General features: G+C 58.6%; 3 protein-coding genes across 4 annotated transcripts; all 3 read left to right on the top strand.

Moving 5' to 3' along the window:
• Positions 1–4,266, top strand: GHDC (GH3 domain containing). 2 transcript variants are annotated; one of them, XM_007129045.3, is made up of 10 exons: positions 1–39; positions 218–306; positions 473–747; positions 1,048–1,169; positions 1,328–1,829; positions 2,222–2,414; positions 2,534–2,605; positions 2,682–2,815; positions 3,144–3,229; positions 3,485–4,266. In XM_007129045.3, the coding sequence occupies exons 3-10, from the start codon at positions 486–488 to the stop codon at positions 3,701–3,703; spliced, it is 1,590 nt and encodes a 529-aa protein (XP_007129107.2). In that variant the 5' UTR covers positions 1–39; positions 218–306; positions 473–485; the 3' UTR covers positions 3,704–4,266. The 2 variants fall into 2 exon arrangements, with proteins under 2 accessions (XP_007129107.2, XP_007129108.1); XM_007129046.4 differs by lacking the exon at positions 3,144–3,229 and having other exon boundaries at positions 3,485–3,573.
• Positions 4,267–6,062: 1,796 nt separating this feature from the next.
• Positions 6,063–7,509, top strand: HCRT (hypocretin neuropeptide precursor). The gene is made up of 2 exons (XM_024130538.1): positions 6,063–6,168; positions 7,034–7,509. The coding sequence occupies exons 1-2, from the start codon at positions 6,148–6,150 to the stop codon at positions 7,406–7,408; spliced, it is 396 nt and encodes a 131-aa protein (XP_023986306.1). The 5' UTR covers positions 6,063–6,147; the 3' UTR covers positions 7,409–7,509.
• Positions 7,510–9,977: 2,468 nt separating this feature from the next.
• Positions 9,978–26,070, top strand: KCNH4 (potassium voltage-gated channel subfamily H member 4). The gene is made up of 16 exons (XM_007129047.1): positions 9,978–10,053; positions 11,943–12,176; positions 12,478–12,624; positions 12,751–12,875; positions 13,654–13,897; positions 14,197–14,354; positions 17,033–17,240; positions 18,282–18,476; positions 18,914–19,113; positions 20,925–21,174; positions 21,725–21,969; positions 22,626–22,664; positions 22,859–23,211; positions 23,477–23,583; positions 24,353–24,426; positions 25,675–26,070. Exons 1-16 carry the CDS (start codon positions 9,978–9,980, stop codon positions 26,068–26,070), a joined length of 3,051 nt encoding a protein of 1,016 aa, XP_007129109.1.

Raw genomic sequence — 26,070 nt, 5'->3', positions numbered from 1 at the left:
CCCTGGGTGCCAGGCAGAGGCACAAGTGGGCTGTGACAGGTGCATGGGGGCTTCGGGGGGGGGACGACAGGATGCTGGGACAGGGTGGATCCTGGACAAAGCAGAGCCTCTCGGTAGTGGGCCAGACATGCCATCCGTTAAGTACCTGCTGTGTGCCAGGCACGGTGCCATGCCTTTCCTGCACTTTCTGAGGGGTATTATTATTCCCATTTTACAGATTGGGGAAGGGAACGGAGCTCAGAGCAGCTGGCTGAGTTACCCAGGGCCAGACAGCTAACGAGGGGCAGAGCCAGGATCCAAACTCAGGTCAGTGTGACCCCAGAGCCTGGATGTTCTCTCCCCCGCATCACCTGCCTGACAGGTTTAACTTGGTGTTCCTGTGCGCGGGAGGTGGGGGGGAGGAAATGGGTTGCCCCCCTCCCCCCTCCCCCCTCCCCCCAGTGCCAGTACTTGGAGGCCTCCCTCCTGCCAGGAGCTGCTTGGAGATGCTGCTGTTCGTCCTGCTGTTCCTCCTGCTGCTGCCGCTGGCTGTGCTCTGGCGGCGGCGGCCGTCCCAGGATGCCAGGCTGTCCTGGCTGGTCCGTCTCCAGCACCGTGTGGCATGGGGGGCCCTGTGCTGGGCAGCCGCCTGGCAGCGGAAGAGCCTAGCGCAGAGCACGCTGCACGCGGGCCAGAGCCAGCAGCGGGCCCTGAGGCGGTGTCTGCAGGGAGCCCAGAGTCCCCGCTGTCCCCTCAGGGGGAGCACAGGTGTGTTTCCCAGGGTCTGGGGAGGTGGCCCAAAGAGAAAGAAACCCCATAGGACAGTCAGATTCCAGGACCTGAAGACCTCCCTTCCCCCTTCTACTGCCAACACAGAGGGACCTGACCCAGAGACCCTACCCAGGCCTGAGATTGTTCAAGATGAATTCCCCCATCCTGAGCCCTGACAGCCCCTCTTCCCCCAGGCCTATTCTGGGTTCCTTCCTCAAGGGCCTCACCAGTCTTACCTGAAACTCTTGGGAAACTCTGTGGCTTCATGAGGATATTATGATGTCTTTGGGGCTACAGATATAGGCATCTTCCGGAATCATCTCCCTCTGACCAAGGCCAGCCAGCTCCAGGAGGAAGAAAGTGGAGGGCAGCTCTTGCCCCCTACCTCAAACCAGTACCGTGGCGAGGTCTCTCTGCAGGTAAACTGGGAAGGCTGGAGCCCAACTCCACCAGAGACCCCTAACTGCAGCCAAACCCTCCCATCAGAATGGAAAACAAACAAACAAACAAAAAACCTGGGGCCTCAGGGTCTGGCTCAGGCCCAGGACCAACAACACTGTCTCTTGTCTCCCTCCAGGCCACCTTGCTGGGTCTGGCAGCCCTAAACAAGACCTGCCCAGAAGTGCTGGCTCCGGAAGGCACGGCCCGTGTGACCCCTTCCTCCCCTTGGCCCTACCCCCTCCCTTGGCCTTGGAATGCCCTGGGCCAGTTGGGCCCTGCTGGAGCCAAGGACCCTAGGGCCCTGCTGTTGGAGGCACTGAGGTCCCCGGGGCTGCGGGCTCTGGAAGCTGGGACGGCGGTCGAGCTCCTAGACGTCTTCTTGGGCCTGGAGGCCGATGGCGAAGAGCTGGCTGAGGCATTAGCTGCTGGGAACCCAGGAGCATCTCTTCCCAGACGGGCAGCTGAGCTGCGGGAGGCCCTGGAGCAGGGACCCCGAGGACTGGCCCTTCGGCTCTGGCCAAAGCTTCAGGTGGTGGTGACTCTGGATGCAGGAGGCCAGGCTGAGGCTGTGGCTGCCCTGGGGGCCTTGTGGTGCCAAGGGCTAGCCTTCTTCTCACCTGCTTATGCTGCCTCTGGAGGTCAGCAAGACTCAAGGGTAGTGAGGTGAGGGCAGGGGGCAGAGGTCACACAGCTAGCTGCCAAGTAGCAAGCCCTATATAATCATCTCATCTAACACCAGCAGCTCCATTTTACAGATGAAAAAACTGAGGCTCATAGAGGTTAAGAGACACACAAATTTACGCCACACCAGCATTTAACCCCAGGTCCATCACCCCCAGAACCACCGCCCCTTCCCAATGAAGACCTTAGAGGCAGAGGGCTGAGCCTGGGGGAGCCAGGCAGGGTGGGGTGGGAGGGCAGCAGTGGGATTGATGCTCAGAGGACTGGGGACTGGGATCCAGGGTGAGGGGCTATTGCCCAGCAGAAAGCAATGGTACCGCCAGATGAAGACGCCGCTTGCTCCCCACAGGGGTGGTGGGCCTGAGTCTGTGGCCAGAGCAGCCCCATGGCCTGTACCTTCTGCCCCCTGGAGGCCCCTTTATTGAGCTGCTCCCACTCAAGGAAGGAACCCGGGAAGAGGCTGCGCCCACCGTCCTGCTGGCCGAAGCCCAGAAGGGCAAGGAGTACGAACTGGTGCTGACTGACCACACCCGCCTCACCAGGTGACCACCTGGCTGCCCACCCCCAGGCCACCTCGGGCCCTCTGGAACCCTGCTGAGAGCCTGGGGCATGAGCTAATGGGCCGTTGGGCCTGAGCTCACCCCCCCTTCTACTCGATCAGGTGCCGCCTGGGTGACGTGGTCCAGGTGGTTGGTGCCTACAATCAGTGTCCGGTCGTCAGGTTCGTCTGCAGGTAAGTGACCCCCTGGGTGGCTGAGAGATCATCCTTGTGCCCTGCGTTCCTCTTCCTCCTGCTTCCTCCTCCCCAGGCTGGGCCAGACCCTGAGTGTTCGAGGCGAAGACACTGGTGAGGACGTGTTCTCTGAGGCCTTGGGCCGGGCGGTGGGGCAGTGGCCAGGGGCCAGGCTGTTGGACCATGGCTGTGTGGAGAGCAGCATTCTGGGTAAGCTTCTCCACTGACTCCTGCCTCCCGTCCTTGGCGTGACTGTCCCCCAACCCATACCCATCCTGCTGGGAGATCTCTAGGAAAGAGAAAAGAGTCAGCCTGCTTTGCTGCTCCTAACAAAAGTCCTTCCCCATATCTAACTCCCATCCCTCCTGCTGCCTCTATCCATTTTCTCTCCATTTACCCCACTCCCTGCCAAGAAACTCCTTTTCTCCCCGCTGTGAACCTCGGAGTGGGGAAGAACAGGTGGGGGCAGTAGCCTTCGGCTTTGGATGCTGCCCCGTTCACAAAAGCATGTGTCCACGATGGGGGGGTTTGTCTGCAGATTCCTCCGAGGGTTCTGCTCCCCACTATGAGGTGTTTGTGGCACTGAAGGGGCTAAGGAACTTGTCGGAGGAGAATCGAGACAAGGTACACGAGACAGGGACAGGATATGACTGCGTGTCCCTTTCACTCTGCACGCCCCCAGGTGCTGTGGGCACAGGGGAGGGAGGGGGAGGAGGGGTGCAGGGAGGAGAACCTCCCTGGGGCTCTGGGAGGGGAGGGGTGAGTCCCGCAGACACACACGTATACACACGAAACTCCTACCCACGCATTCCCTGGACGCAGCCTCACCACACGCCACCCAGCCCCACACCAGCCTCACGCAGGCCGTTCTGTTTCCAGCTTGACCACTGCCTTCAGGAAGCCTCTGCTCGCTACAAGTCCCTGCGGTTCCGGGGCAGCGTGGGCCCTGCCCGAGTCCACCTGGTGGGGTGGGGGGCCTTCAGAGAACTGCGGGCAGCCCTCGCTGCCTGCCCCTCAGCCCCCTTCCCTCCTGAGGTGCCCCGGGTCCTCAAGCACAGGTACCTGGCCCAGTACCTGCAGAGGAGGGTGGTGTCCTGAGCTGAGGCCTGCCCACTGCCCTGTTCACCCTCACGGGCTGCCTCGCTCTTTCCTCGGGGGCCCCTCTGGATGGGGAGCCCTCGGCCAGCGTCTTCGAGTGTCAGCTGACGGTCGCCTGTCAGAGCTGCTGGGCCTTAGGGAGGCCCGACCTAATCTGTCAGTTCTGAGGAGTTGACTTCAGGGATACAGCAGACACCAGCAGCGCCCCATCTGGAGCCCCCCGGCCCACCCTGGAAGACCCTGGGGTTCCAGTCCACGCTGACAGTGCCTGTGTCTCTCAGCCCGTGCCCCAGGCAGGCTGGAAGTGTTGGGAGTTAATGCTCTCAGGAGTGACCCTCAGTCAGCAAGGAACAGGAGCTGGTGATCACAGACCTCAGCTTCATCGTCCCTCAGTGGGACAACTCTGAAGTGTATTCCGGATTGTCTCCCTCAGAGGGTCACCACCAGTTGCCCACAGCAGTAACCCTCTCATTAACAAAGTTCCTCTTGGTTTTCCTTCTGTCCCTCCCGTCCCTACTCCCTTATGTGCTTTCTTGGATCACCGCCCAAATAAACCTCTTGCACCCAGAATCTTGGCTTGGGGTCTGCTTTTGGGGAAACCAGTGGTCCCATTCGCTCTGGTGCTTCTGCAGCCTGGGCTCCCCTCCCAGCTTCAGCTCTGGACACCGGGGCTTTCCCCACACTCCTGCTCCGGGCTGGGGCAGGCCCTGAGTGTGTGTGGGCCCGCAGAGCCCTCGGGGACCCCTACCACAGCCTACGTCCACCCAGAAGACACAGAGCCCCTCGTCCTACCTCTCCCCATTCCAAGCTTTACCTAAATGCGGAGGGGCTGCTCCCCAACTCCCCTCGCCCTGGCTTAGCACGGATCCCTTTCCTGGCCCAACACCCGCAAATCACTTCCATGGGCAGGCCCTGTACTGTAAATCATAAAGAATCAGAGCAGGAAGCAGCTCCAGAGACCATCTGGGTTAACCGTCCATCTTACCAGTGGGGAAACTGAGGCTTCGTGGGGTCGTGAGGTTTGCCCAAAGCCCCGCAGCTCCTCCTAAGTAACTCGGCACCTGATCCCAGTCAGTTGCCAAGCCTCAGATTCTGCCTCTGAATCACCACTTCTAGATTCTACGCCCCACATCCAGGCCCCTGCCCCCTCCCACCCGGTCCCCACACCAGCCCCCAACTCCTTCCTGCTAAAATCCTCCCACAGCGCCTCAGCGCCCGTGAGATCAAGACCAGTCAGCTTAGCCAACAAGACCCTTTGACCCACTCTGGCCTCACTTACCTGTCCAGTCACCTCTCTCTCGTAAGAGAAGTGATCTGTGGACCGCACCTTACTTCCCGCGTGAAATAAGCACTGTCATGTCTAGGTCTTTGTCCCTTCCTCAGAATGCCTTCTCCCCTGACCTTACTTGATGAATCCCACTTTTCAAGCAAGGCTTTTTCAGAGGCCTTTCTCCACTGAGCTAGCCTTTTACCGGGTTGCCTCCCCACCTGGACTTTGGAGCTCCTTGAAAACTGGGCTATATCCTATGGACACTGTCACTCCAGTGCCCAGAGCAGGGCCTGGCATGGAACTGGTGCTTAGTAGACAGTGCCCTGGATAAGACTCCAGCCTAGAGATGGCATGTGTCCTTCACCCCACGGTGACTCTCTCCCTGCTGATGGTGGGATGGGACTCCATCCCTCCCGTCCAGGCAGCCCAGCCAGGTAGGAAGGAAGCTGGGGATGTTGAAGGACCTCACCAGGTTTTGCTGCTTTCCTCCCACTGCTCAGGGCTGGCTTTCAAGTTTCTCCATCTTGGAGGTTGGTGAAAGGGACTGAGGGAAGAAGAGAGATGGAGGGGAGGGAGAGCCAGCTAAGAAAGCTTTTCCATGGAGGAAGAAGGCCCCTGGAGCCTGAAGGCCCCAGGAGCAGTGACCGGAGGACGGGGGGAGAGGCCTGTTGCCTGGCTGCCCTTTCCCCCCACACACATCCTGTGGAGAGTGGGTCTCACGACTGCCTCCTTTCCTGCCCCTAATTAGCAGCTCCCCTGACACACTGTCCCACACCAGCATCCTAGGCAAGGCCTCTTTTGTGCTCCCAGATTCCTAGCTGCAAGTGGGCCTCATTAGTGCCCGGAGACGGCCCCATCTCCAGGGAGCAGGCAGACAGACGGGGGCGGGGAGGTGACCAGGGGCACAATGGTCCACCTCCAGTCTCTGAGTGCCTTAGCGGCCATTCCTTGGGCCCAGCCTGGAGACGGCCCTCCTGCAGGAGGCTAATCTTAGATTTGCCTTTGTCTGGCCCCAGAGTGGACGCAAGTGCCCATCTCTCCCCCGCCACCCCAGAGCACTATAAACCCCGGGACCCTGGTAGCGGGTTGCAGTTGACAGCCTCAAAGCTCCTGGCTATTTGGACCACTGCAGACGACACCTTTCCCGGCTACGCCACTCTGAGCTCCAGACACCATGAATCCTCCCTCTGCAAAGGTAAAGACCCAGGGACGGAGGGGTGACTCATTAGGCCAGGGGCAATGAGAGTGCCTGCTCAGGGAGCTGGAAGAAAGGTTGAAGGTGTCTAGCTCTTGGCCTTTTCCCATGTGGGTTCTGAGGCAGCGGGCGGGGTGGACCCTTGGCCGAGTATCTGCCTTGGCTAACATTGGATTGTGCCGTGTTCTCCTAAGAGTTCATGTTTATTGAGCCTTTACTACGTATTAGGTGCTGTTTGCACCTGTCTTCTCATTTCATCCTCCCAGAAGCCCTGCACGGTAGGAATTATTTAATACCCAGTTTACAAGTGAGGATGTTGTGCCCCCTGAGAAGGTAGGAAACTGGTCCAAAGCGACTGAGCTGTTCGACTGAGCTGTTTCCCCTGCAAGGGAGCAGGCCGACAAGACAACAGCTTGGATCCTGCCAGTCCTTGATTTGCACGTGTTTGCCCACTGTGAGGGGGGAGGAACGGATAAATAGGGCCTCTGTTTCCCTGAGCTAAGTTTCCACAAACTTCTGGGGCAGATTCAGACATGTCTGTTTTCAGGTGGAGTGGTCAGCGCTCTAATGGGGGTACAAGGGACTACGGGTACCCAGAGGAGACAGGGATTCATTCTGTCCAGGGGGTCTCAAAGGGCTTCCTGGAGGAGATGCTCTGCTAGGTCTTCAAGGATGGGTAGGTAAAGGAGCCAGACACGAGCCCTTCTCCAGCAGAGCCCTTCAGACAGCTCTGCGCAGAGACAGGAAAGCTAAGTGACAGCGAGGGAGGAGCACAGGCCAGGAGGGGGCATGAAGCCAGCTGTGCAGGGCCCGGGCTAGGGGTTGGATGCGGGCGACCCTCAGCGCCCGGTCTCCGCCTCCCCAGGTCTCCGGGGCCACCGTGACGCTGCTGCTCCTGCTGCTGTTGCTGCCGCCTGCACTGCTGTCGCCCGGGGCGGCCGCGCAGCCTCTGCCCGACTGCTGCCGTCAGAAGACGTGCTCCTGCCGCCTCTACGAGCTACTGCACGGCGCGGGCAATCACGCGGCCGGCATCCTCACGCTGGGCAAGCGGCGGCCCGGGCCCCCGGGCCTCCAGGGCCGGTTGCAGCGCCTCCTGCAGGCCAATGGCAACCACGCGGCCGGCATCCTGACCATGGGCCGCCGCGCAGGCGCAGAGTCAGCGCCGCGCCCCTGCCCCGGGCGCCGGTGTCCCGCCGAGGCCATCTCGTCTGTTGCGCCCGGGGGACAGTCCGGGGTCTGAGCCCTTGCTCAGGCCCTGTCCTGGCCCTGCCCTCTCCCCTCTGTCAGCCCGCCCGGTGTCAGCCCGCAGAAAAAGGGCAATAAAAACGAGTCTCCCTCCGTTAGTGTGGCTGCTCTCTGTCCCTGTGTGGTCGCGTCCCGCCCTCCAGGGGGCGTGAGAGTCTTTCTAACTATAAAGAGCCAGAAAACCTGGAGGCTCGGGGAACCTCAGCTTGGGCGTCTTTGAACCCGAAACACTCTCGGGCGGGGAGCTCCCAGAGCAAGGAACTGTGCAAGGCCCTGGGGTGCGGAGAGAACCGCATATGTGCGTGCTTGGAGGGGAGGATGGGGACAGACATGTCCCTCGGTGCTCTACCAGTCATTCTGCATCGCAGGGCCTTTCCGGAGAGACGCAGAGGAGAGAAAAAGCAAGCAGAGGAGCGGAATCCGGCTGGGAAGGAGGGAGCTGCGCCTGCCGAAAAGGCAGGGAATATGAGGTTCAACATAAATCTTCCAGAGAGCTGCAGCGTGGGGTAGAGAGTCTGGGGGAGCAGTGAGGCGCTGAAGGGGAGGCGGTTAGGTTTGTGCAGCCCAGATTGTGAAGACCCTCACAAGTCGTCAGGCTTTTCACTTTATTCTGTAGCTAGCTGAGAGTCAGGAGAAGTTCTTAAGTGGGGATGCGGCAAGATTTTCCTGCAATTAACCGAACACACCTGGTACAGGTTGAATTGTGTGCCCACACACACACACTCCATTTACATGTTGAAGTCCTAACCCCCAGCACTTCAGAAGGTAACCTTATTTGGAAATAGAGTCTTTGTGGACGTAATTAGTTAAAATGTGGTCATAACTGGAGTAGGGTGGGCCTCTAATCCAATATGATGTGTCCTTATATAAAGGGGGAATTTGGACACAAATGCACACAAGAAGAATCCATGTGAACATGAAGGCAGAGGTGGAGTGATGCATCTACAAGCCAAAAAATGCCAACAACCCACCGGAAGCTAGAAAACAAGCATGGGGCAAATATTCCCCCACGGCCTTAAAAAGGAACCAACCCTGCAGTCATCTTGATCTTGGACTTCTAGCCTTCAGAACTGAGCCAAAAATTTCTGTTGTTTAAGCCACCCAGCTTATGGTACTTTGTTACAGCAGCCCTAAGAAACTAACACCCAAAAGTAGAGATGTGGCTTTTTTTTTTTTTTTTTTTTTTTATCGGCAGGCGGACTCTCAACCACTGCGCCACCAGGGAAGCCCGAGATGTGGCACTTTTAAGCAATATAACATCCCAGATAATGCCCAGCTCAGACTCAGGGTGAGGAACACTGGCCTGCCCTCTCCCCAGCCCATCTTCCCTTTGTCACTGGCTTTGGCTGTCTTGTTCTGGCAAGCAGCCACCCTAAGCCACCACTCAGCTGCCCCGAGTAATTTTCTGCTTCCACAGTGAAAAAGTCCTGTGTTTGGTCTCACCTGGGTCCTTCTTGCTGCTGCACTTATTTCGTTTTGGAGAAGAACAAAATCCACCAGCGCACCTTTGGAGATTTACAAACTGACTGCCCAGCTTGAAACTATCTTTCTCAGCCCCAAACTTGCTTCCAGCCTCTCTTCCACCTGAATGGTAGCAGAGAGAAGGAGGGTTGAATCAGGATGATAGGAAGAGGGAGAATAGGGAGACAATTGCTCTCCAACACATTGTGTGCCAGAGATATGCATTATGCTATTACATTCTCACAACCATACGAGGTAAAAATTATTAGCTGCATTCTGCAGCTGAAAGTGAGAGGCTAAGTCACACAGTAAGTAAATGGCAGAGCTGGGATTTCTACCCGGTGGACTCCAAAGCTCTTTTCATCCACACTGCTGAGCTTAGGGGCAGAGTTCGCCAGGGTGCCCTACGCAGACTGAGGCACAGGTGAGGGTTAAGTAGTGCATTCTAGAATTTGAGTTTCCTGCCTTCCCATCGATCCTCCATCGGCAAAACTAGCCTCTTTAACACTTGCTGGCTCACGCTGGAGCTCAGGGAGCTGGGGGTGCTGCGAAATACCCCAACTCCAGCAGGCGGCGCTGTGAACCAGACAAGATTCCCAGGGTGGGCGGTGCGCGGGGAAACCCGAGGGGCGGAGACACAAGGAGCAGCCAGGGAAACACGCGTGGGGGCGTGGCCACCCTGGAAGGTGGGCGTGTCTGTCATTCAAGCCCTGCCCCACCTCTTGGAGCCTCAGCTCCGGGTGGGCGTGTCCCGAATTCTCTGCGGGAGAGACACGCGTGGGCCGCTCCCCACCCGGAGGAGAGCAGCAGAGAGGGGTGAGGGTGCCTCTGGTGGCCCCTCCCCGTGCGGGGCCACGTGGCGGGCGCGGGCCGAGCCCGGGGGAAAGAACCTGGCCCGTCGGGAGGTGGGGGGAACCGAGGCGGCGCCGAGACAAGCGGAGAGCTGCTGGATTCGGAGCAGAGAGGCGGCGGCGGCGCCGAGAGGGAGGGGAGGAGGCAGGCGGGCGCATGGGGCGCCCCGGCCTCGCCGGCAGCGCGCCCCCTCCGGCCCGGCCGCGCTGAACGCCCCCCGGCGCCGCGCCTCGAGCCCGCGCCCCGAGGCCATGCCGGTCATGAAGGGGTTACTGGCCCCGCAGAACACCTTCCTGGACACCATCGCCACCCGCTTCGACCGCACGCGTGAGTGGGCCGGAGGCTGAGGCTGGGGGTTCGAGCTAGGGGTCAAGTCTCCTTCGGCGCTGGCGCGGGTCTCCTGGATATGGTGAGAGAGACCCGAGGGGAGGAGAGAGAGTGGAGTTGAGGGTCTAGGAACTCCCAGAGCCAAGCCGCGGTAAAGGAACAGGACTGGGAGCGCCCTGGGAGGGGAGGCGGGCGAGGACCGAGAGTGTGTGGGGGGCCAAGGTTGGGGTTGTGTGCCTGGAAGCAGGAAAGGCTCTTTGTGCGGCAAAGCGGAGAAGAGTCCTTGGGAGCCGCCCACTCTCGGGCTGAGCTCTGCTGGAGGCGTGTGAGGGGGTATCCAAGACGCGGAGGTGGGACGAAATGGGCAGACGCTCTGGGGTCTACTCCCAGAAGACTCCAGCATCCACTTCCCTCAGAAGAAAAAAGAGAGAGAGAAAAAAGATCAGACTTCGGCAGGACCTAGCTTGGATTGAGGTCACGCGCCCCCGAGCCGTAGAGCTTCTGTGTCTGAGGGAGGTGAGGCAGGAAGAGGGGGGTGGTCTGTGTGACACAGGGAACTGCCTACACCCCCATCCCAGCTTGGGTTCCAGGTTCAGCACCTTGGACAGCCACAATCCTCCTTACCCGCCTCTTCTCCCGCCGTTCCCTTTTCCTACTTTGGTACTGAGAGATCTCCCCTTGCCCACCTTGGGACACCCTGGCTGGGATCTGGCAGGTGGGGGGAGCGGTACCTGAGGGCGGAAACCGAGCCGCCGGGGCCCTACCCGCCTCCCCACCCCGCCCCCACACACACCTCCCTTGTTTCCATAGCGCCCATCACCCAGGCAACGGGCCTGGGATGGAAGAAGGAGGCTGCTTGCCCAGGGCCCAGCTCCTCCCAGGCACCTGCAGTATCCCCATCAGCCGCTCCACCCCCAGACACTCAGCCCTCCTAGCGCTCCAGGACTGGTTGTGTCTCAGATCCCTTCCCTCAGCTGAGACTGTCCCTAGATGGCCCACAGAGCCCCCCTGAGGCCTCCCGCCCATTGGAGCTGGAGGGAGCCAGCTCAGGTTCTGTTGCCGGGGTTGCTGGAGCCACACCTTCATTGCTCAAGCCTGTCAGACTTTGAGCACTGAGACAGACCCTCTGAAATTAGCTAAGGGATGCTAAAAAGAGGACCTTTCCTGAAAGGCAGGGAATAAGGATGCTACTCATCACTGTCTTCCTCCCCCAACAAAGGAGATTTGTGAGTTTGGATAATCTCTGCCTTTGCGTCTCCTATCAATAAAATGGGCATGATATCCCCAGAATCTCTGCCCTGTTCACTCTCTAAAAGGATGATAGGATAGTGGCTATGGATGTGCTTTGAAAGCTGGGTGAATGTGGGGCATCATTTCACCTTCTCAGGGTAACACTTACTATGTGCCAGGATTTGTTCTTCCCAGGTAACTCATGTAACTCTCACACCAACCGTGCGAGGAAGATATATTATCCCCCACTTTTCAGATAAGGAAGCTGAGGCACAGAAGAGTTCATTAACATGCCCAAGGTTACACAGTCAGTAAGTGGCAGAGGTGGGTGCTGGAGCCCATGCCCTTACCATGCTGTGCTGCCTCCTACAGTAACAGCTCACCAGCTTGAAGGCAGGAGGTCATGACCTCTCGGGGTTCCTTTTCCAACCCCCTAGTAGTCCCTCTCCCAATTCTCGCACCCTTAAGTCCTTGTCCTTTGGCTCTATCTCTTCTTACTCTCATTTCAGAATATCCCAAAGGGGATCCAGGAATCACATGGGAGCCTGGGAAGCTTCTGGCTCTGGGATCTCTGACCACAGCTTGGGGGAGGTATGGCCCACCTGGAAGCTGAGCTCTCCTCCTGGCCTTGACCTGACCTTGACCTCTTCTGCCCACAGACAGCAACTTCCTGCTGGCCAACACACAGGGCCCAAGGGGCTTTCCCATTGTCTACTGCTCCGACGGCTTCTGTGAGCTCACAGGCTACGGCCGCACTGAGGTCATGCAGAAAACCTGCAACTGCCGTTTCCTCTACGGTCCAGAGACCAGTGAGCCAGCCCTGCAGAGGCTGCACAAGGCCCTGGAGGGCCATCAGGAGCACCGGGCTGAAATCTGCTTCTACCGAAAGGATGGTGAGGGGGCCTGGCCTGCCCTGCAGTCCTACCCAGACCACTTGGCACAGTGGAAGCCTGGGTGCTGGTCCCCCACACTGCCACAAGCTGACTGTGTGACAATGAGTGCATCCCTGACCCTCTCTGGGCCGTGGTTCTCCCATCAGGAAGGTGAAGGAGATAGCGGACATAATCTCTGGGCTTCTTTCCAGCACTAAACCTTGGCCAAGCCCTTTGACTATGCCCGGGAGCCAAGGGGGATGAGAGAGAAAGAGATGCCATGGGCTGCTCACCCTCTTCCTCCATCTCTCCACACCTACAGGCTCAGCCTTTTGGTGCCTCCTGGACGTGATGCCCATCAAGAATGAGATGGGGGAGGTTGTACTTTTCCTCTTTTCCTTCAAGGACATCACTCAGAGTGGAGGCCCAGGACTTGGCCCCCCAGGCGGCCACAGCGACAGTAATCATGGTAACTGCAAGTCTGGGGAGAAGGCATGAATGATCAGAAGTCCTTGCCCAAAGTCACAGAAGACCTCTCCCTCCTCAGCCTCATGGGATGTGCCCCCACTTATCTCCGTACCCTTCTTCCCAACAGAAAACTCCCTTGGCAGGAGGGGAGCCAGCTCGAGACTTCGATCCACCAGGACGCAGAGCCATACTGTCCTACACCGACTGACTGGCCACTTTGGCCGCCGGGGCCAGGGAGGCATGAAAACCAACGTGAGTCCTATCTCCACCCCAGCATCTTCCAGCCGTGTTTCTGAGGCACCCTTGTTACTGTGTCCCTGTTTCTCTGTCTGTTTGATCTCCCTCCAGAGGCTTTCTCCTCGGTCTGCCCATTTCTCATGTATGGTTCTCTGCTCTATCCCATGTTCCCCCACATCTCCTTCCATCCCCGTCTCCCTTGCTTCCTTGCGAGTGCCAATACCCTGCTCTGATGATGTCACAAGGGGGGCACGAAATCACTCACTGTGGTTCCAGGGAGAAAGCCCCCACTGGGGACCTGGCATCTAGCCCTGTGTACCACTCCTAGGACCCTGATGAAGCCATGGGTCTCCAACCGTCTGTGCAGTGTGTTAGGGCTACAGCGAATGGGGTGCACCATGCCATCCTCCCCTCATCCCTGGGGTATACTCATCCTCCACTGCACCCCTAGAACCCAAGAGGAACTTGAAGGAGAAGCTAGTGACCTCTCAAGCCAGGGCTTGTGCCTGATTTGTCATAATCACCTTCTCAAGCAAGGTGAAGGTCAAGCCTTAGAAATACCTGCCCCCACAAAAAAACATGATTGATTCAAAAGGGGGCCTGAGCAGTAAGTTGGCAGAGGAAGGAGGTGTCAGGTGCCAGCCCCGACCCCCTCTCCTGCACGTTCTACCTCCTCTCGTGGTCACGCCTGCAGTGCCCACTCTCCCCTTCCCCACTCCTTACCTCTCCCTCCCCCGAGCCTTGGCTCCTCTTTCCCCCCAAGTGTCCCCAACCGCCACCCCTCTCCCCTTAGAACGTGTTTGAGCCAAAGCCATCAGTGCCCGAATACAAGGTGGCCTCCGTGGGGGGGTCCCGCTGCCTCCTCCTCCACTACAGCGTGCCCAAGGCCATCTGGGACGGCCTCATCCTCCTCGCCACCTTCTACGTTGCGGTCACCGTCCCCTACAATGTCTGCTTCTCGGATGATGACGACACCCCCATCACTTCCCGACACACCCTTGTCAGCGACATCGCCGTGGAGATGCTCTTCATCCTCGGTTAGACGCTCTGCCCCACGTACCCTGGGTGGTCGGCTGGAGGGACCCACTCATCCAAGCCTCGCTCCATCCTGGGCCTGCAGGACCCAGGCAGTCAGAGCCTACCCATTTCTGGGTCTTTTAGTCCTCATGGTCCGTGAGCCCTGACCCCTGACCCCTGGAGACTTCAGCCTTTAGACCTCTCCTCCCTAAGGACCAGCCTGAAGCCCAATGCATCTTCCCCATTCCTGCGTCCACCTCCGTTCTGAGCCTCTTGCCCTTGGCCAAGGCCCCCTAGTAACAGCCTCTTGCAACCCCAGATATCATCCTGAACTTCCGCACCACCTACGTGTCCCAGTCCGGCCAGGTGGTCTCTGCTCCTCGTTCCATTGGCCTCCACTATCTGGCCACCTGGTTCTTTGTTGACCTTATTGCTGCTCTGCCTTTTGACCTGCTTTACGTCTTCAACATCACCGTGGTAAGTGATCCCCGTCCCACCTTGCAGCCTAGCTGCCCAACTTCAGCACAGCGTCTCCCACTAAGGGACCCACCTCAGTCCCAGACTCGGGCATCTGTGAATATTTGTCAGGCATCTGTGATGGGCAGAGCCCAGCGCTGGAAGCTGAGAAGGGTCCGAGAGGGTCTGTGCTCTTGGGGAGCTCAGCTCACAATCTCTGAGGGAAGCTGCGACAAATGGAAAGCTAAGTAGGGCTACCAAGGCGGCATTGGTCTGAAGCCAAATGAGTGGCACTTTTCACATTTCTATTTAACAAACAAAGGATGAGCATTTAGCTGTCTGCAAAGCACTGTGTGTGGCATGGTCACTGTGGAGAAAAGTGATAAGAATTCAGCCTCTCGGTAGCTAAGCCGGTGGGGACAGCAGGAACAGAAGAGTTGAATGGAGTGCAAGATGGGACCAAGGTATTGCTGCGTGGGGGCTGGGCACGGAGCTAGCCGACCTTGGAGTTCCAGGCTGGAACGTGATTCTCCCGCAAAAATGATCTGAAATCTGGCCAGTGCCTAGGAAGCCAAAGCATGGCAGTTGGGCAGAGGCTAGGGTGGTCTGGGAAGTGTTCCTGTGGGAGGAGGTGAGAGCAGAGCTAGACCTTAGACAGACTAGGACCTGGCTGGCAGGAGACAAGAAGAGGGGGCATCTTAGCACAGTAAGCCAAGACAGGGAGGTAGAGGCTGCGGAGCAGATTTGGAGGCGGAGAGTCCCAGGACCTGCATCCTCCCAGCTCCCTGGGGACTGCCTGGAGGCGCCCTAGGTGGTCAGCTCTGAACCCAGCTGGCAGATACTAGGTCTTCTCTGGCCCAGGGAGAGGGAGTCCCACCCTGTGTCCCCAGACCCCCTTGGTTGCTGAGTGGGGAGGTGGGGAGCAGTTTCCCTGTGTGCTCCTCTCCCTGCCACCCTCAGCTATAGCGGGAAACCACCTACATGCAGCCGGATTTAACTAGCCGCCAACGGGCTGTGGGCCTCTTCTCCTGGCTGTGTACACGTGTGTGCACGCTCCCACACACGTGCATGTGGGTGTGTCTGCCCTGAGGCTGCAGCCATTCCAAGCAGGGCTCCCCACCCCTCCCCTGAGTGCACCCCCCGCCCCCCGGGTTTTGTGCCCACCAGGCAGTTCCCCCTCCTCTGGTACTTTCAGGACCACTTTACAGTTTACTAAGTTCTTTCACACATCATCACATATGAACCTCACAGTAACCCTTCAGGGCAGATTCTCGTATCTCTCTTTCTCAGAGGCAGATGCAGAGGCTCAGAGAGGTTGAGTGGCTTGTTGAAGGTCACACAGCTAGCAGTGGCAGGCGGGAGACTGGAACCAGGTCTCTAGACTCCTGGTCTGGTATTCTTTCCAACATGCTACCCTGCTTCCCGGGAAACCAGGGTACCTGAGCGGATGGCCTGGCATGAGGGGAGAGGAGGAGCAATGTGGGGCTGGAGCGAGGCAGAGCAAAGATGGAGGCTAAGTAGGCACCGGCAGAGCTGTGGACTTGAAGGAGCCAGGCCTGAGACGTTCTGGTCCAAGGAGAATGAGAGGAGGGCCCCAAGGGAGCGGGGCCCAGGGGCAGGTGACAAAGGGAAGCCTTGAAGAACTCAAGGTTGGAGTCAGGAGCTCTGGAAGCTGGGGGCAGGCATTAAGCCCTGGAGAGGGTCCATGTGGGGGAATCAAAGCCACCTCCTCTCCAACTCCCTTGCCTAAAATTAGAGAAAATGGCAGGCAGTGACTCAGGAGGTGTGTAGGGCCAGGGCTATGGGGGATGCTCCTGGAGGCCCCTGAAAGGACAGTGAAGGGCCTTCATACCGAGATCCCCAGACGCTGCCCCAGAGCCCCCAGCCCTAGCCTCCAAGCTGCCCCACCCAGAGTAGCAAGAAGATAAGCCCCCACCTGCTCATCATCTAAGACTGGAAGGCTAATCAAAGCACAACGAAAACAGAGTGGTAACGTTAGCTAACGTTTACAGGACCCTTACTAGGTGCCACTAGCTCCACCAACCCTCACTGAACCCCACAAGGGCTGAGACCGCACAGCCCAAGCACCCTCATTCATGCTCTCCTTCCCTCAACGTTTCGGTGTGACCCTCTCATCTGCAGCTGACCCACAAGGGGCGAGGTCCCTAAACCTTCCCCTGTCCACAGCCGATTGTACCTAGGACACTGGAGACTTTGAGCAAGGGCCAGAGATCTTTCTGTCTGTTGCCCCGCCTCTGACCCAGACTTGCCCTTTCACCAGCTGAGGTGCTGAGAGGCAGTAGAGCACAAAACGGACTTTGGTGTCATCTCAGATTTGAGTCTCAGCTCCATCATTTCCTTGGTCTGTGACCTTGAGCAAGTCAATAGTAGCCTCTCTGAGCCTTAGGTTACTTCTCTGCAAACTGGGAATGATGATGGTAATTGGACTGAAGGCATACTTTTTTAACGAGGATTACAAATACGTAGCCCAGTGCCTGACACACGTAATACTTACCGTTAGCCATTATTAGTTTCCGTGTTATCCTCTCCCCCCTGCATTTCCTGGTCACCTTCTCAGCACAGCAGGGATACTCTTCCTGGGGCAGCTTCCCCTAGCTCCGGGGCATCTGGTGGCAAGGCGCTGGCAAGGGACGTGGGGGGCCTGCTGACAGTCTCCCCCACCGCACTCGCTGCCGCAGACGTCGCTGGTGCACCTGCTGAAGACAGTGCGGCTGCTGCGGCTGCTACGGCTGCTGCAGAAGCTGGAGCGGTACTCGCAGTGCAGCGCCGTGGTTCTCACGCTGCTCATGTCCATCTTTGCGCTCCTTGCCCACTGGATGGCCTGCGTCTGGTATGTCGTCGGGCGCCGGGAGATGGAGGCCAACGACCCGCTGCTCTGGGACATCGGTGAGCCATTGACCCCAGGCTTTCACTGACCCCCCATCCACCTGCCCTGTCCACGCAGGCCCCCAAGCTGACACCTCCACCAGGATCCCCACCCCTACCCCACATTCCTCCACTCATCCGATAAACATGCATGAGCTCCTTGCCGGATCAGGCTTGGGAATACTGATTTGAAGCCCTGGGCTCTGCCCTGGGGGGACTCACCGCATAGCAGGGGAGCAAGACCAGTGACAGGCAATCCATATACAGTATGGGAAACACTCTGAAGGTGGGGAAGGTGTTTTGGGCAGAGGCTAAGTACCCCTGACAGGACTCATTTGGTGGCTCCCCACTGCCCTCAAAATAAAGTCCACACTCAGTCCACACCGTACATGGTCCTGCAGCCCTCTCTACCCCTACCTGACTTCCCTTCCTCCCAGGCCCCCTGTGCTGCTGCCACCCTGGCCCCACTCCAGCACCCAGGATGTACTGCTTTCTCACTTTGGGCCTTGAACGTGTTTTCCTTTCTGGAATCCTCTCTCTTTTGTCTTCCCTCCCTTCTTCCTAAGCCACTTTTCTATCCCTGTGGTCTCAACTAAGATGCTCTATCTTAAGGGAGCCCTTCAGGAACCATGCCCCCCACCAAACTGGGTTGGCTCTCCCTAACCCATATGATTCCCTAAGACATACTTCCTTTTTAGTAGCTGCTTTCCACCTGTAATGATTTATTTCACGTCTTTCCTCTCCAGACTGTAAGTTCCACCAGCGCAGGGAGCATGTTTGGGTCAAGTCCCAGCACCCTGTACACAGGAAGCACTTAATAAACTATTAGGGACTGGAAGGGGCCCCTACACAGTCAGCCCTGTAGGGAGTTGGTAGCCTTGAACTGCAACTGTAACCACTTCACCGTGGGGAGGCCCGGGCTCGGGCTCTCCTCACCTTTCTTGTGCAAACCTCCCCTCGCCTCTGTAACTACTCGACCAAGGTCAAGTGAAGGCAGCTCAAGGAAACCCCATTCTCCGCTGCTCGCGCAGCCGGGGCTCCTTGCATCCCTCCACCCCCTAGGCTGGTTGCACGAGCTGGGCAAGCGGCTGGAGGTGCCCTATGTCAACGGCTCTGCGGGTGGCCCGTCGCGGCGCAGCGCCTACATCGCTGCGCTCTACTTCACGCTGAGCAGCCTCACGAGCGTGGGCTTCGGCAACGTGTGCGCCAACACTGACGCCGAGAAGATCTTCTCCATCTGCACAATGCTCATAGGCGGTGAGGCCAGGCCTGCCAAGCCCCCGGGGTGGCCCTGCTAAGCCCAGCGTGCGGGTGGGGAAACTGAGGCCCAGGGAAGGCAAGGTGTCCACCCACGACCAGACACTCGTGCATTTATTCATAGCTGTTTGCTCAGCACCTGCTACGTGCTGGCCCTGGGGGGATGCCACAAACAGGAGGGTCTCTTGCAAAAGGAATGGGAAGCCCAAGTTCATGGCTTCACGGGGCGGGCGGGCGGGCATGAGAGGAGCATCGAGTCTGACCCCTCTCAGGACCACCCTCTGTTCCCCGCCCCAACCCAGCACCTAGGCACGCAGGAGCCCACTGGCTCACCTGCCCCTCCCCCAGGAATCCAGAGACCCATCCAGGGCAAGGGGGGTGGCGCGGGGAGGAGGCCGGAGGGGTGGCCGCCCCTGACTGCCTGCTGTGCGCCGCAGCGCTGATGCACGCAGTGGTGTTCGGGAACGTGACGGCCATCATCCAGCGCATGTACTCGCGCCGCTCCCTCTACCACAGCCGCATGAAGGACCTCAAGGACTTCATCCGCGTGCACCGCCTGCCCCGGCCGCTCAAGCAGCGCATGCTCGAGTACTTCCAGACCACGTGGACAGTCAACAGCGGCATCGACGCCAACGAGGTAGTGCACGGGGCTCCCGGTGGTACCCGGCGCGGGGAGGTGCAGCGGGAAAGGGGTCGCTGCCTCTCAGCGTTTGGGACGGAGGCAAATGGGGTGCAGGGAGACGAGGTGCTGTTCACAAGGGCACGCACCCGCCGGAATCCACATCCTTTTTCCTCTACACATGGCTAACGCCATGCTCCCTTCAGCCACCATTTTCGAGCACCTGCTTCCGGCCAGTCTCTGTGCTGGACACAGGGGGCTAGGGAACGATTACCCCCCAGCCCTTGCCCTCAGGAAGGCACCAGTCTGGTGAGGGAGGCAGACGGGTATACAAATAGTTACGCTGTGAATGGGACTGTACTGGAGGGACTTGGTGCAGCGGGGCCCTCATTGTGTCTGGGCCTAGAGGAGGCAGGGAAGGTGTCACAGAAGAGGGGACATCGTGAAGCACAAGAAGAAAATTGGCCTGGGGCCAGAAGGCCATTCCAGGCAAAAAGAGCAGTAGAAACACAGGTCTGGAAATATTGATGCAAAAGAGCAGGGTGGGGCTTCCCTGGTGGCGCAGTGGTTGAGAGTCCGCCTGCCGATGCAGGGGATGCGGGTTCGAGCCCCGGTCCGGGAAGATCCCACATGCCGCGGAGCGGCTGGGCCCGTGAGCCATGGCCGCTGAGCCTGTGCTCTGCGACGGGAGAGGCCACGGCGGTGAGAGGCCCGCGTACCGCAAAAAAAAAAAAAAAAAAAAAAAAAAAAAGAGCAGGGTGAGTTCAGGGAACTGAAAATAGTTCAGTGAGCCTTCAGGAAAGGGTGTGTGAGCGCTGTGGAGGGATGAGGGACAGAGGGGTGAAGAGACCAGGCTGGGGAGGTGGGCAGGCCCAGCTCATGGATGGCCTTGGATTTAGATTTCATCCTGCCACATTTTTAGGCTGGGGAGTGGCCTGCAGATCCAGGAGGTATTTCTGAGAGCAGGAGCCTTGGGACTTGGTGATGCGCTGGTTGCAGGAAAGGAGCTCAAAGTGATTCCCCGGTTTCTGGTTTTGGCCAAGGGTGGGATGGAGGCATTACAGGAGGAAGATTGGACTCAGGGGTGAAAGTGAGAGTCCAGGCTTGGGCCATGATGAGGGTGTGGTGCCTATGGTGGCTGCAGGTGGAGGTTGCCCCGTGGGTGGTTGAAAATACAGGTCTGGACCCAGAGATAGGGCTCCGGGCTCACAGGGAGGTAGAAGTCCTGGCTGGCTGCCATGATGCAGGGAGAGTGTGGACAGTGAGAAGACAGCTGAGGAAGAGGAGCCTGGGGAAGAAAGGGGGACAAGAGGGAGAGGTAAGCAAGCCAGAGTGGCCGAGGGGCTCCATAAGACGAGGATGGAACCGAACCATGAACATTAAGTTTGGCCCCTGGGAGGTCATTGGTAAAATTCAAGGTCTAGTGTAACCCTGCGTTTTACAGATGGGGATACTGAGGCCCAGAGAGAGGAAATGTCAAAGTCCACAGGGATTTATGCAGAGCTGATTTCTAGTCTCCTGACTTCCAGTTGAAGGCTGACCCACCAGGGACGGTCCTTGCATACGTGGGGCTGAGTAACCAGGATGTGTGAGTGACCAGTGTGTGTAGCCGTGAGCAGTGGACAGACAGGAGAAGACCTAGTCTCTGCCCCGGGACTTGGGTTGGGAGGTCCACACACAAGTCAAATTGAGGTGAGACACACAGAAGTCTTCCTGAAGGTCAGAAATGGGTAACTTGAGCTCTGTCCTTGGAGACAGCTCAGCACATCTGTAGAGCTCAAGTGGCAGCTTCAGGGGGATGGCCAGAACGACTTATGCCCCTTATGCAGTTACTGCGTGACTTCCCAGACGAGCTGAGAGCTGACATTGCTATGCACCTGAATCGGGAGATCCTGCAGCTGCCGCTGTTTGGAGCAGCGAGCAGGGGCTGCCTGCGGGCCCTCTCCCTGCACATCAAGACTTCGTTCTGCGCTCCGGGCGAGTACCTGTTGCGCCGCGGGGACGCCCTGCAGGCGCACTACTACGTCTGCTCCGGCTCACTGGAGGTGCTCCGGGACAACATGGTGCTGGCCATCCTGGGTGAGGATCCCACCACCACCCTCCACCTACCCCAAAACCTTCCCCCAGAGGCCTTGGGAGTGGCCAGGAATCTAGGGACTGGGTACTCTCTCTTGGTCCCGGCACCCTACCACCATCCCCTTTAGACCACACCCCTTGGGCTCTCCCCTAATCCCACTGGCCATCCCTGAACCCATCAACCCTTCCCCAGTGACTGGCCCCCAAGTCAACTGATCCTTTCCCATTGCACCATCTCCCAACTCCACTGACCCTTTTCCATTGACCCTCAACTCCATTGACCTCTACCCTTTAACTGACCCTTCTGGCCATTCTTTATTGATCATCCAATTCCATCGATCATTTCTCCAGCTTTACTGACATCTCCAATTGTCTGCCTCCCAACTTCACCAGTCATTCTCCACTGACCTTCTGCCGACTCCATTATTTCCACCAATGCCATCGATTGACCCCGCTTCAGCCATCCTTCAAACACGTTGACCGTCCCTCGTATCCACGGAGCTCCTCTTGGTCCCTCTGCCCCAGCTGACTGTCCCCCATCTCTCACCCACAGGAAAAGGAGACCTGATTGGGGCAGATATCCCTGAGCCAGGGCAGGAGCCTGGGTCAGGCACAGCTCCAAGATGCGTGCTGAAGACCAGCGCCGACGTGAAGGCACTGACCTACTGTGGCCTGCAGCAACTGAGCAGCCGCGGGCTGGCTGAAGTCCTGAAGCTCTATCCTGAGTACGGGGCTGCCTTCAGGGCTGGCCTGCCCCGGGACCTCACCTTCAACCTGCGCCAGGGCTCTGACACCAATGTATGTAGACTCCCTATGGCCTCCACTTCCTCCGAGGTCGCCTCCTTCAAAGTAGACCACCCCCCAGCCCCAGAGAGAGCCTCATGAATTCCTTCCACCCTGAAAACATCACCTCTCAACTCCAGCCACCCCCTTCCATTGCCCCTTCCATGCTTAACATCTTCCAGCCCACTGACCCTACTCCACTGGCCATTATCCAACCCCATGGACCATCTCTCACCACATCTACTTCCAACTCTACTGACCCATCTCCTGTTGGCCCTGCTTCCGCCACACTCCAGACTCCTCAAAGGACCCACCCCCCCAGTTCGTGTGCTTCTCCTCCATCAATTCCCTCCCTCTCTGGACTGGGCCTCATCCCCTGGGGCTTCCTCTTCTCCACTCACCAAATGTTTCCTGGGCCCGTTTTGGTTTAGGCTCTGGGCCAAGTCTGTAGTTTACACCTTAGACCTTGGTCTTTTACTGCTTTTCAGACTTATGTTGCCACGCAGGATTTCTCTGAGTCAGAGTTGGGGGTATCTCTGACTCAATTCCACAAAAAGGCCCCACATTCTCAAACCCCACGACACTGATGGGTGGGACTAGGAGGTGCTGCACCGGGGGAGCGGGGAGGTGTGAGTCAGCCTGAACCCCCCCCACCCCCCATGTTCCTGCAGGGCCTCTGCCGCTTTTCCCGATCCCCTCGCCTCTCCCAGGTAACGCACCCTTCCTGGGTGGGGTGGAGGTTGCATGGGAGGAGATGGGGGTGGGGGGCACCTTTCCTTGGCTGCTGTGCTCCAGGGTGAAGGGAGAGGGGATGGAGAGCAGCAACCGCCAGTGAAGGCTGTCGCTTACTGAGGGCTCCTGTTGGTCACAGCCCTGTGACGTCAGCTGCCCCCTCTGCCCGCAGCCCCGCTCGGAAAGCCTGGGCTCCTCCTCAGACAAGACCCAGCCATCCATCACAGAGGCTGAGGCTGGGGCCGAGCCTGGAGGTGGTCCCAGGCCCCGGCGGTCCCTCCTGCTGCCCAACCTCAGCCCAGCACGGCCCCGGGGCTCCCTGGTCAGCCTTTTGGGGGAGGAGCTGCCCCCATTCTCAGCCCTTGTCTCCTCTCCTTCCTTGTCCCCAACCCCTTCCCCTGCCCTGGCTGGCCGGGGCCACAGCCCCTCCCCTCATGGCCTCCCCAGGGGCTCTGCTGCCTGGAAGCCCCCCCAGCTTCTCATTCCCCCACTGGGAACATTTGGACCTCCGGACCTCAGTCCCCGGTGAGATGCCAGCCTCCCCTGCCTTCCCTATACCCCTGCTGGCTTCCAGAACCTTCTCTGGGCTCTGTCCCCAGCATTCTGACCAGTGCTCCTCCCCATCTGCCCACCCCGCCCTTCCTGATCCACCACAGCTTGCAACCCCACTCCTCTCTGACGGCTGCTCCTCCCCAGCTCCCTGGCACCGCAGCCCCTTTCACCCTCTGCCTGCTCTGCTCTGGCCCTTACCCTCCCCCTGTGGGACTGATGACCACTGCCTCCGTCCCAGGATAGTGGATGGCATTGAGGACTCAGGCAGCACAGCAGAGGCCCCTACGTTCCGGTTCAGCAGGAGGCCTGAGCACCCTAGGCCTCACTCACAGGCCCCTCCTACAGGTAAGGGCCAGCACTGGACTTGAACTCACAGTCACCCATTCATCGGCCATCCGTCCATCCATCCATCCCACACGTAGTAAGGGCTTACCAGCTGCCAGGTGCTGTGCTAGGAACACGCAGATGACCCAGGCCTGGTCCACGCTCTTAGCGAGCTTCCAGCCTAGTGGGGGAGACACCTGTGTACTCAGATAAACGATTCCAGAACAGGGTGCTGAGTGCCGTGACCGAGACAAAGAACAGGACTCTGAGGTAGGAGAGGAGGGAGCCTCTAACCCTCCCTCCTAGAGGAGGGGACACTAGAGGTGGGTCTTAAAGGGTGGGCAGGAGTTTGAGGGGTGGAGCAAGGCGGTTGGTGAAAGGTATAGAGGTATGACCAGAAGAGCAGTTGTGTTCAGATACCGAAGAGAAGGGACTTCCCTGGCAGTCCAGTGGTTAAGACTCCGCGCTCCCAGCGCAGGGGGCACGGGTTCGATCCCTGGTCAGGGAACTAAGATCCCGCATGCCACACGGTGCGGCCTAAAAAATAAAACACAAAAACAAAACAGATACCAAAGAGAAGCTCCATGCTTCTCCGTGGGGTGGGGTGGGGAGGGGCTGGGGAAGTGATAGGGCCTCGAAACCATCCTGAAGAGCTTGGGTTTCCCAGCATCCTGACCCCAGAACGTCCTCTCCCCTTGCCCTCTGCCTGCCTAGTGAAGGGCCCAGCCCAGGCTGTAGACTCGAGCTCCCTGTACTCACCCAGCATCCCTTCTCCCCACTCCGTCTGCAGGGACCATGCCCGGCCGGGAAGTGGCCACTGAGGCCGAGGAGGTGAAGGAAAAGGTCTGCAGGCTGAACCAGGAGGTGGGTTGGGGCTGGCCCCTCCCCTCCAACCTTGGGATCAGAGACGTGCTTAGTATAGGAGCATTTCAAAGGGTTTGGAGCCAGAGTCCTGAATTTGGATATTCCCACTAGCTGGGAGACCTTGGGCGAGTCCCACAATCACTCTGAACTTCAACTTCCTCATCTGAAAATGGGGAAATCAATACGTTCTTCCCAGAGCTGTTGTGAGGATGAGATGAGGGTGCATACATGCCTGGCCCAGTCGCTGGCACACTGTAAGCACTCAGGCACAGCTACTTCCATCCTTCCAGCTGGCTCAGGTGGTCCAGCTGGAAAAGAGGGCCTCTCCTCCCGCCACCGCCATGGGATTTGCTCCTGCAGGGACCCTCCCCCCACTAAGTCACATGCTGCAGTCCTTTCCGGCCCCCTCCCCCGACGAGTGGGGCAGAGGACAGGGCGGCTGAGCAGGCCTTCAACCCCAGGGGACCTGGGCCCTCAGGTCTGAATCCTGGTCGGAAAAAGCCCTGATCCTGTTTGCCCAGGCTGTGCCTCCGCCTCCCCCTCAGGGACGTCAGAGCTGCGTCCACAAAGCAGCCAGGTCGAGCCCTTGAGCCCTCGGGAGTGCTCGGGGGCCTTCCCTGGGTTCTGATAAACAGCAGGCATCCCACGGGGCAGGCGCACCTGGGCTGGGGCGGGCCCTGAGGCTGGGGGCGGAGCCAGCCCCGGTTGGGCAGGATTCAAGGTCAGCCCTGCTTCCGCATGCGGTTCTTCTAGACCAGTGGTTCCCCAACTTGGGTGTCCATCAGTACCCAGAGAACCTGTTAAAATGAAGACTCCTGGGCTTCACCCAATCTGGAATGTCTGGGGTGGGGCCCAGAGATGGGCATTTTGACAAGTTTTTCAGTTGATTCTGTACTCCCTGAAATTTGAAAAACGCTGAATAGACACTTGAGCTCGTGTGATGTATCACCTGAGAGTAAGCCTGCATCTGTCACTTCGCAGCTGTGTGGCCTCTTTGAGCACATTTTTCTACATCTTGTCAAAGTGTGTGTGGTGGGTAGTAGCAATAGCTGTCGTCCCAAATCCTTTTTGGAAAGAGGCTGGGGTATTTACATCTAGACAAAAATAACCCCTGTCCTGTCTTCTTCTCAGGGTGGCCATGAGCAGAGAGTGGGTACGAAAGAGCTTTGTAAACTGTAGAAGGGAGTGTACCTAGGAGGGTGGTGATTGTTATGGCACCTGGGAGACAATCTGATGTGTTTTCAACAGATCTCCCGTCTCAACCGGGAAGTGTCTCAGCTTAGCCAGGAGCTTCGACACATGATGGACCTGCTACAGGCCAGGCTGGGTCCCCCAGGCCACCCAACAGTCTCGGCTTGGCCCCCAGATCCTCCTTGCCCACCTCAGAGGCCTCCATGCATCTCTCCCTGTTTGTCCAGACCACTGCCTGGCCTCCAGGATACTACCCTCGCTGAGGTCCACTGCCCAGCCATTGTGGGGACAGCAGAGATGGGGGCTGCCCCCCCCGACCTGAGACCCTCCATGCTTTCCCCTTACCCCTCAGAGCCTGAGCCTCTGGGACCCTCCCCAGTGCCAGAGGCCTTACCTCCGAACTCAAGCCTCATGAGGCACAGCTTCCGGTCCAGGTCAGACACGTTCCACTGA

Source organism: Physeter macrocephalus, unplaced genomic scaffold, assembly GCF_002837175.3.
Source record: "Physeter macrocephalus isolate SW-GA unplaced genomic scaffold, ASM283717v5 random_209, whole genome shotgun sequence".
In the NCBI taxonomy this organism is placed as follows: domain Eukaryota; kingdom Metazoa; phylum Chordata; class Mammalia; order Artiodactyla; family Physeteridae; genus Physeter; species Physeter macrocephalus.
The sequence above is the reverse complement of the archived record's forward strand: the minus strand, read 5'-3'. Positions and strand labels throughout refer to the sequence as shown.

Bases quoted from the DNA above. Each gene is read 5' to 3' on its own strand.
- KCNH4 (XM_007129047.1), top strand. From the start codon at position 9,978: ATGCCGGTCATGAAGGGGTTACTGGCCCCGCAGAACACCTTCCTGGAC. The intron at 12,876-13,653 runs GTGAGTCCTATC...CTCTCCCCTTAG, and splicing joins AGGGAGGCATGAAAACCAAC to AACGTGTTTGAGCCAAAGCC. The intron at 17,241-18,281 runs GTGAGCCATTGA...TCCACCCCCTAG, and splicing joins CCCGCTGCTCTGGGACATCG to GCTGGTTGCACGAGCTGGGC.
- HCRT (XM_024130538.1), top strand. From the start codon at position 6,148: ATGAATCCTCCCTCTGCAAAG. The intron at 6,169-7,033 runs GTAAAGACCCAG...CCGCCTCCCCAG, and splicing joins TGAATCCTCCCTCTGCAAAG to GTCTCCGGGGCCACCGTGAC.
- GHDC (XM_007129045.3), top strand. From the start codon at position 486: ATGCTGCTGTTCGTCCTGCTGTTCCTCCTGCTGCTGCCGCTGGCTGTG. The intron at 1,830-2,221 runs GTCAGCAAGACT...TGCTCCCCACAG, and splicing joins TGCTTATGCTGCCTCTGGAG to GGGTGGTGGGCCTGAGTCTG. The intron at 2,415-2,533 runs GTGACCACCTGG...CTACTCGATCAG, and splicing joins GACCACACCCGCCTCACCAG to GTGCCGCCTGGGTGACGTGG.